This window comes from Leptonotus elevatus, chromosome 13, assembly GCF_054856555.1.
Source record: "Leptonotus elevatus isolate MCC_2025b chromosome 13, RoL_Lele_1.0, whole genome shotgun sequence".
Lineage (NCBI taxonomy): Eukaryota > Metazoa > Chordata > Actinopteri > Syngnathiformes > Syngnathidae > Leptonotus > Leptonotus elevatus.
In genome coordinates this window covers 10779733-10789692 of record NC_141251.1, presented here as the reverse complement: position 1 = coordinate 10789692, position 9960 = coordinate 10779733, and the positions used below count along the sequence as shown (strand labels likewise).

At 40.8% G+C, this 9960-nt stretch overlaps 1 protein-coding gene across 2 annotated transcripts; it reads right to left on the bottom strand.

Annotated features, from left to right (window-relative positions):
- Positions 1-373: 373 nt before the first annotated feature.
- Positions 374-9895, bottom strand: marchf5 (membrane-associated ring finger (C3HC4) 5). Of its 2 annotated transcripts, none has more exons than XM_086092489.1 (7): positions 9820-9895; positions 9481-9540; positions 6940-7142; positions 3822-3952; positions 2500-2683; positions 2220-2386; positions 374-1544 (listed from the first exon to the last, which is right to left on the bottom strand). In XM_086092489.1, the coding sequence occupies exons 1-7, from the start codon at positions 9822-9824 to the stop codon at positions 1428-1430; spliced, it is 867 nt and encodes a 288-aa protein (XP_085948615.1). In that variant the 5' UTR covers positions 9825-9895; the 3' UTR covers positions 374-1427. The 2 variants fall into 2 exon arrangements, with proteins under 2 accessions (XP_085948615.1, XP_085948614.1); XM_086092488.1 differs by having other exon boundaries at positions 9481-9575; positions 9820-9891.
- Between the last annotated feature and the right edge of the window lie 65 nt (positions 9896-9960).

Here is a 9960-nt window from a genome sequence, read left to right as displayed (position 1 = left end):
CAATTCCAGGTCACAGAACAAATCTGTTTTGACTTTGAATTCAGCTAAACCTCATTTGACTTCACTTGATTTCATTTAGAAACTTAACCAGAGAGGATATAAATGTGTAAGCCTAGCATTAATCATAGACATTCTGGTCAGATTTTAATTTTTTTTACAATATCAACTTTTTCCATTATTTCAATCAGAAATGTGTAGTTACGAATGTTTCTGGATGCACCAAAATAATTGGGCTGGAAAAAGGAAGGTGAATTTGAGTAGAAATTCAACCAAGACATTTCCCCATTTTCACCAATTTTTGAAACTGGCTTCTCACCTCGCAACGAAACGGGAATCTAGCTAATGCTATTCATTAGTAAATCCATGCTACACATCAGCGTTTGTATTTGGAAAAATACATTTATTCACAGAACAGATAACAAAGGGCTGAAGTGAGACACTGAGAATGTGCAGGGAAAGCTCACACGTGCAGGTTAAATATTCCCAAGTGGTGTCTTTTCACAATGAAGTCACATGTTCTAACAAGTCTCCTTTGCGGAAAAAACAGCAACTTACAGCTTTTATTGTGAACACAGCTCCACTCTCGCACACACTTCAGTAAAAAATAATAATAAATCAAGCCGTGAATCCTATTTGTGGTGATTTCTTATTTACAGCTAACCGATTCACATTCTTAATTGTTGCTGCTGTTACATTTAAGTCAGTGGTATTGATGGAGACCGCATGGGAAATGATAAATCCTGAAGATGCGTGTTCCCATGACAACATTCACAGGCGTCTGTAAAGTGATGACCACCTTTATAAAAGGAGTGATCGCATAACAAAAACATACACAAAAAAAATCATTGAAATTTACTCCTCAGGTTTGTGTTCCCATGAGACCAGCATGTCCATGTTGGCCTCCCTCTAGGTAAAAAATATTTTAAGACGTGATTGTAATGTTTTTACAAACGTTCCAGAAAATGAAGTTGAAGGCTGCCAAAGGCCTTAAAACACAAAGCGTTAGTCCACATTGTTCTCTTGGAACGAGGAAATGCAGAAAAAAGGTTCCTGCCGTGTACCGGAAATGAATCCATGCTTCCTGGTTGTATTTGAACTCTTGAATTCTCAACCTTTTATTTATTTTTCGCACATTCCAAACACTGGCAAAGTGGACTTTTCCCATAACTGTTATAAAACATTTTTTTAATTTATTATTATAAAACCCTCACTGCTGTATATATATATATATATATGTGTGTGTGTACACATTCTCTAGCATTTTGTCCATATTTCAGCAGACAGAAGCATCCGAGGTTTAATAACAAATGTTGGCAGGATTCCGGTGGTATGTCGTCGTTGAGGTGTGAAGGTCATCTGTGGGAAGGTGAGACCGACTGACCTCCCCCAAACCTCACCGGCCCTCGGTCTTACATCTGCTCGGGTCTTCAGGCTTCCTCCTGCTCAGGAAAGTTGAGGATCTTGCGGTGGGCTTGCCGCATGTACTGCTGCTGTTTGAAGTACACTTTAAACGACCCCTTGATGGCAACAAAGGCGATTCCTCCCTGTGAACGGAATGATTGGAGCGCATTTTGACATTTTTGCAGACCTTTTCATAATGTTTGGATACATTTTTGTTGTTTTTATTTCTATTTATATGTATTTTTTTGTATTTAATTTTTGAATTATATTTTTTATATCCATTTTTATTTTCACTTTAACTATTCAATCATTTATTTATTCAGGCTTTTTTTTTTTTTAACCCAAAATGCAATATATAAATAAAAGTGACCACCAGAACTTGTGGCTTGAGTTGCTCGAAAACTTTACACATGCTCCTATAAACAAGATCCATTGTTTCTTTCGTGTGTGAATTCTCCCTTGCTGTGGAATGGGCAGAATCCGACATAAACTGACACGTCGACCAACCAGTAGGCAAATAGTTCAACCTAAGACACACTTAGGACCGCCCACCTCATTTGAATAACATTTCATGACGCATTTTCAGGCTGACAGTGTCTGCAGCATGAAATAAATGAGAGCAGATTTATATATTTTGTAATTGTTTTATTTCTACATTCATTTTTATTTTTTGAATCTTGTTTTTTATTTATTTTAACTTTTATTTATTCATGATATATATTTTTATTTCCATTTATATATTTTTTGTATTTAATTTTTGAGTAATATTTTTTTTATGCATAAACAACAGGGGAAATGACCTTTGTGTCTCTACGTACCAGGATGGTCCTCTGCAGGTTGGAGTTGACGCTGCTGAACATGAGCTTCCCCACGATGGTGGCAATGGTGGGGAAGACCAGCGCGCCGCACAGGATGCGGGTGGCCGAGACGTGGTCGGCCAAGGGGCTGGCCTCGGCCGGGATGCGGGGGACTGGGCAGCCGATCCCTGTGGAGACGCACGCAACCGACAACTTGGCTTGAATTGACTATATTAAGAGGAAGCTCCCTCAGCGTGATGATTCCCACTAAAGAGGAAAAAAGAAAAATGTGCATGCTGACCGGGAAAGATGCTGTTGAGGATTTGCAGTTTGTTGGAGTACTTCCTCCACAGGCGCAGGACGTAATCCTCCCAGCGGATCATCTTGCCGAGGATCAACATGACGGGGATGGTGGGCAGGCCGATGAGAAGGAAGAGGGGGTCGGCACGCTCCATAACATCAAGACCCTCCTTGTGGCCCACCACCTGCGGATCAGACAGAATGTCAACCACGTTATATCCCACCAGGCCTTTTTGCTCCACTTTTATTTGTCATGTGACTTGAATTTTTTTTTTTATTATTATCCTAATTTGATTTATTTATTTTTTACGGAAGAGGATTGGGGAAAGTGAAGAGAGAAAAAAAGTGGGTAGGATTCTGACTATTCTCAGCATTTTCACTTTAAAGTGAGAATTCTTATTTTATTCTCAAAATTCTGACTTTATTCTCAGCATTTTGACTACAACTCTTTAACGCCAAAAACAACAACTGCCTTGTCATTGGGGTTTTAAAATTCCAAAACACCCACTAACTATAGCCAGCAGATGGCAGCATTGTATCTCTTTTCGATGGGCTCCGGGTAGTATGGAATTACACTTACACATGACGAAAATGATGAAATAGAACGTTTCTAAGGATGACGTGAATGATCAAAAGCCTTTGTCACATTAAATCTAATTCACGGAGTGTCACTAAAGAATTTATTAGTGTCAAAGTCACTGTTTTGCAGAAAATTTATATTTTCCATTTTCGCTCAATGTCACTCAAATTACCTATTTTCAAAGGGTGATTACTAAAGAACGGAATAAGGTATAAATATACTTTTTTTCTAATGAATGAATGGAATGCGATCTTTCATTTGGTACCCACCATTTTTATGTTGTCAGAGAACACAATATTCTGTTTGCCTTGAAAGATTAGTTAAAATGCTCAAAATTGGGGTTGTTTTTGAGTAACGTGTGGCAGTAAAAGAGTTAAAGTTAGAATTCTGACTTTAAAGTCAGAATTCCGACTTTATTCTCAGAATTCTGACTTTCTGACTCCCCCCAATTCATAGCTCTACGTCACAAAGTCAGAATTCTCACATTAAAGTCAGAATTATGAGAATAAAGTCAGAATTATGAGAATAAAGTCAGAATTATGAGAATAAAGTCAGAATTATGAGAATAAAGTCAGAATTCTAACTTTTAAGTCAGAATTATGAGAATAGAGTGAGATTTTTTTTCCCTCTTCACTGGCCCCAATCGTCTTCCGTAATTTTTAAATGACAAATAAAAGCTATAAAATTCCAGCTAAAGTGCAGTAATAACCAGAAGTTGGTTTGATGGACTCTGTTGGTCAGACCTGCATGACGGTGACGGCGCCGTACGTGACGGCAGTCCAGTATATGGACCCCACCATGATGCCGGCGGCGGCGAAAGGTCCGGCCTTGGAGATGAGCCGGTCGGCCAGGTCCAGCACGTAGACCACGGGCCCTGACGAAAGACAAACGTCAAAACGCCATCAGATCACTTACACAACATAATTAAATCTGTGTTTAAATTTAGTACTGCATTTGTGCATTTATGTCTCTTATTTTGATGAGAGTAGGATTTCCTTCCGCTCTCCCCGCCTGAGCATTCCGCCTCCACGTCTGGAGGAAGATGGGTCGGCCCTTAATGACCCGCCAGCAGGATGGCGAGCCAAGCATTTCATTACATGCGTTGACAGCCGATTTTGTAATTAAGATCATTACAAACGGGGCAGGCGGTAAGCGCAGTGCTTCAGTTGTATGTGCATATTCGGCGAACTGTTCACTCGTTCTCTTGACGCCACGCGAGGACGGGCTGTCCACTGAGCCGTGTTGATGGGCTCGCTTTGGCTATGGAATACGACCGCTCATCGACCCGCCCCTATCGCTCCTCGCGCCGCACTTCTAGCACAACAAACAAAAGCTGGGTAAACAGAAACGCTGATATGAGGCTGTTGGGCTTCACAGCGGGGATCTGTGGAAATGAGATGAGCTCGGCAGATGAGACACCCTGAGAGGATGACGGCTCCCATTAGCTCCACCCCCCCCCCCCAAATTGAAAGCTGTCGTCAGTGTTAGCAAGCTGTGAGATCGCTATCATTCTGACGGTTAAGGCACAGCATGCGACGTCAAACAAGGACAATTTGATCATTTCAGCTATTACTGCTCGTTTTTGTTTTCTGAAATTCGATTTGAACTTGCGATGCGAGTGATGTGCAGGAATGGATGCTCATTCGGACATTTGTTCGAAAGGGCGTGGCAAATCAAAAATCGAACCAGGGTTTTTTTCTTCCCGGTTGTCAGTTCTTACGCAAATGATGTTTGTAACAAGCTAATCTGTGTAAAAAAACAAACAAACCAACTATTATTATGAAGTTGTTGGCGCCAAACACCTGGCTATTTGTTATATATCTCTGGTCTCTTCAGCAAGCTAGTGTAGCAAGTAGCACGCACGCAAACCCCTCCTGCATTCACGACTGTCTTGCCAACGAGGATTATTTACCCCTCTGGTCAATAAATATCTGAGGGATGAATACTTTAAATCCTTACTGCTGCTAAACAACATCTGAAACAGTTTTAGAGAACATTTGAGAGATGACATTTCATGAAAAATGTCACGTGATCCACAAGGTCAATTAAAACAAAAGGTCATATGGTTACTAAAATATGCAGTCCTTGTTGATTTCCCTTTCCAACAATACCTGTTTTGTGAAGATTTGACTGAGTCGTTGCTGAGATATAAGGGTTCAAAGAAGATGGCCACACGCCTATTACTGGAACATTTTCCAAATTTGGCATGCCACAGCTCTCAAACCCTTGCTCCTATTGACCTAAAATTTTAGATTTAGGCCCCGTCCAGACGTTCGTTCCTCAAACAAATCTCTCTTGTGAGGATACATTGTAACTGGCTTTCGTGTGGACGGGGCCTTATAGTTTCGCTATCACAATCAACAAGTCTAGCAAGTTTCACAAAAATCCAAATCTGCTTGGTTAAATGTGAATGCCCTTCATGAGACACATCCTGTCACAATTTATTAATTCACTCAAAGCAACATCAGACTCGTCTCTGCGCAGCCTTTGATGAGCGTCTTTATCAGCGCTTACTTGACCCAGTTTACCTCAAGACTCCCCACTCCCAAAATCATAAAGTAAAGCCCACGCTTCTGTCTGACAACCGACAGTAGGACTAGGAGGTTTTCTATTTAAAATCAACACATACATCAATTGTTATCCCACCATATAAATAATTAGGTGATTCCAAATGTAAACACAGTGGACGTTATGAACCATCTCCACAATTCCAATTCAAAGTTATTTTAATCGTAGAATAATGAAGCCAACGATTCCAAAGATAGTTCATCATTTCTAGAAGGGTCCAACTAACAATCTGAGGGACCCCTGCTTCAACGATCATGTTCCTTTGTTACTAATTCACTACCGTCCGTTTCTCAGAAGAAGAAAAACCCCATCACAAAACGCTGAAGGGAAAAGCGACAAACCGTGAATGCTCTACAGTGCAGTGATGGCTCAAGTGATATGCTGACGTCAAGTGTAATGATGTCCACGATTTGATGCGATACTTTGCAAATATTCATTATATATAAATGATACGATCAACCACGGGATTCCTGCTTGCACATCATTGCTCAGCTCAAATAGAAGCTTTAAGCGACTTTGTTTATCGGTGCTAAAATTGGTAGAGCAGTCATTATGAGTTCCTCAAGGATCTCAGCACCAATTAATCCTGATGATTAACACTTTCATTTTAAAATAGCCATCTTCCAGCCAAGTGCTAAATATCACATGCACCAGGTTATTCACTGGGGCGTAGGAAGCGATGAACCTTCTGCTTATAGCACCTGACTGAGTGACAGCACAGCCTTGGTCTCTATAAATATAAATGAACCTTTCAGGCTTCCTGCGGACAACATTGTCTTGAGGCCAGGTCTCAGCTCGCGTTGCAGCGTTTTGCTCTTTCAAGATGAAATTGGAGTGGCCCTGTTGTGTCTGATGGATAATTAAGTGACAAGTGTGCACAATTAGCTTTAAGTACGTTTTCATTATTGTAAATGCACCCTTGTACTAATAATGTTACATGTGATTGCATGATGTTTATGACCAGAAAAATTGATATCAAGCAGATTCTGGCAAGCTTAGCGGACTTGGGCCATATATGAAGTCATGGCTGGTGTTCAAAAATAGCTGACTCACGCTGACAAGTCAGGATAAATGGATGTCGGTTTGCCAAGACATCTATTGGACAAATAGCCAAATGCTAGCCACTACAATTCAACAGCCCACCGTTTCTCAAAAGGTTTTTAAAAAAATATATACAATCACACAGATAACTTTCGCAGTCCACGCCTTACATAAAAGTACAGCTAGTGCTTCTCCAATTTGTAATCCCGGAGCTACTTTCACCCCTTGGCTCATTTCCCAAGTGCCACTTACCCAGTTTGGGAAAGACAATGAGATACTCTGCATTACACTGTGGACAGGCCACTCGTGCTGTGCTGTTGCCGCGCTGCTTCTCGTCCACCCAGCGCTGTAGGCAGGCCTGGTGGACCCACTTGGTGGAACCCCGGCAGCGGCATGGACGCACCCACTCTGCTGTGCGGTCATCCTCGTCTGTTGCGAAGCATACCCAGCAACTCCTAAAACAGATACATGGTGAGAGGGCTGAGTGGGCCTGGCATGAGACAGAAACTACTCAGGGTGCCTTTTGAAGCTCTTAACAGAGAGATCCATTATTAAACGTTGGTATTTTTAAGTGAATTGCAATTGTTACAAAAAATATATTTAAAAAAATCATCTGCCCTGCTCAATTAAGCAAATTTAAGGTTGTAGGTGTCCCTATTGGTTTGTTTGGTTGTTTACTGCAGTGGTGTCCAGACTGTAGCCCCGGGGCCATTTTTGGCCCGCCATTCACATTTAAGCAGCCGTCAAGCATATTATAAAATGACATCTGCTACTAATTAATTTGTTTGTGAATCTATCCTGACAGAAACCTCAAATCTTGAGCCAAAACATCACCTTTCGTTGGGTTGTCTGTCAGCTACTTGACAAAGTAAAAGCTAACAGGCAGTAGTACATTGGTAAATTTAACTTGTGTATTTACAATGTAGAGTCTACTTGGACTAAGGTAGACAGACCTAAGGGGCAATCTGTCACCTAGTTTTGAGATTCCCAGAGGCAAGCCACTGTCACATGTATAAAAAATAATAATTTAAAAAGGGAAAGAAAAGATTTTTGCTCAATAATGAATGACAATATTATCATTATTTTTGTTTAAGTCCATTATTTTCAATGTCAGCATTGTAGATTGGGGTATGACTAAACATTTAATTAGGTTATTTTAATATTTTATTTAAAAATAAATCTGACTGATCTCAAAGCATAACTGTGACTGGCACGCTGAAAACCTCTCAAGAACGAGAAGAGTGAAGATGGGCACAGAGGGGGGTAACACAACACACGGCTCCCACACATTCATTAGCTCCTATTCAGGTAACCCAGCCTCGCAGTAGGACAGGATTTAATAAACCACCACCGAAATGCAATCCGACATGCGAAACTCAAAACTGGAGCTCACCTTTTGCTACTACAGGCTAAAAGAACAAAATACATTTATTTTGAGAAATGATTGAATTTAAATGATGCTGTCTTCAGTTTTATTCGTTGAAACTGGACAACAACATTATGCCACATTTAGACTTATTTATCCTCTTAATATGTGATGCAGACAATTTCCATTTTTGGATCATTTAACCGGAACATGTGTTTTGTCACCGCTCAGTAGTGTGCACACACAAAATGAGTTTGACACCCCTGCACTAGAATATGCTAGAAAAGCCGCAATACCCTGCAGGGTATAATAGCTGTGTTGCCCTTCATTTAGCTGAGTTCAGGAGAAATGAAACTGAAGACAAGAGACAGGAAGAGAAAGCACAAAGACACTGCAGCGAAACTTTAGAGGCATGAACATCACATGCTGTTAACCTCATTCTCTCTATCAAGTATCTCTTTCTTTGGTCTCTGCTATGCTTATACCACAGTGGTTTGGCCCCGACCACTGGGCCATGCCCTGGTGCAGTACCGGGGTACATTTGGTATCCGCCCACAGAGGCTGAGCAAAAAAAATACCCCATTGATCAGTCTGACTCTGAAAGGAGTTTATTTTGAAAATCTGGTGATTCCAATATAAGACCAAGATAAAGCATTTAAAACGTCTTCTTCTTGTGGCAATAATTGCCCACTCGTCACACCAGTTTGCACGTTGCAGTTTTTTTCCCTCAGGGTCTACTTATTGTGCAAAATGTTCTTTAATAAACTTTTGTGTCTGTACTAATTAACAAATATTGTCTGCAATTAATGACCCACATTTGTGGGAGTAGCTTGTAGTTTTGTAGAAAATATTGATTCTGAAAGTAAAGGTGTTCTTACAAACCTGTTGGGGTGTACTCATTTATGTTGAGCACTGTACTTGCTTGCTTGATGCACACTTTGTAAAGTCAAATTCAAATAGCATATTAGTTGTGTGTCTTTGGCGTATCACCTCAGAGCAAAATCAACTGCTCAAGTTACCTCCACGGGGCCCTCACAAACCAATGTTGCTGTAGTGTGGTGTTCACTAAACATGTAAGTGAGACGTTTTGAATATTGTTTTTGAGAAGAAATTGATTAGGATGCCTGTGAGTCTGTTTTGATCATTTTGTTCAACAGTTGTATTTTCCAGGAAAAAAAACTATGTTAAGGATCAAGAAAACTATTTAGAACCTAAATATGCTTTAAGGCTGCAATAAATTATATCTGAATGTTCCATGGTAATATATGAACAATTATGAAAGTTGGTTTCAATGTAAACATACACATGGTGAAAACCCTTATTATATTAACAATCATCACTTGTCAGCTGTCCGTGGCTAACAAACAACCGTTGCAATTTTCCACCATGGTACGTGGCTACCATTAGCATGCTAGACATACACTCACCTGTCGAGATTCTGCTGCAAGACCACCGCATCTTCGTCCGCCATCATAGAGGAGATAAACCTGTCGTTTAGACGCCGTATTGGTACAACCGATGACTTAATTTGAAGACGAACATAAAAACGAAAAGGCCGTTAAATGGCGGGCACCAGGAACTGTCGCTAGCTAAACTAGCTACGAAGGTCTTCGTGTTGACGGGAGTCGCCAGCTATTAACCTTAGCAAGAGTCTATTCATTCCTGGTCATTGCGCGCTATCTATCTCTTTGCTGTAGTTAGCGTACTACCGCAAATAACAAACATCTTTATTTTGGATAAGGCCTAGTAGTAGTCACTCATATTACCACATCGTTGTGACCGCTTGACTCCGATCGGATGACGGGCGGATGTGAGGCAACGCAAGGCAGCAGGACCATGCGTGATTACGTCATCAAAACAAGGAAAAAGGACGTGCCCCCACGTGACAATCCCCCCTTTTCCTCGAC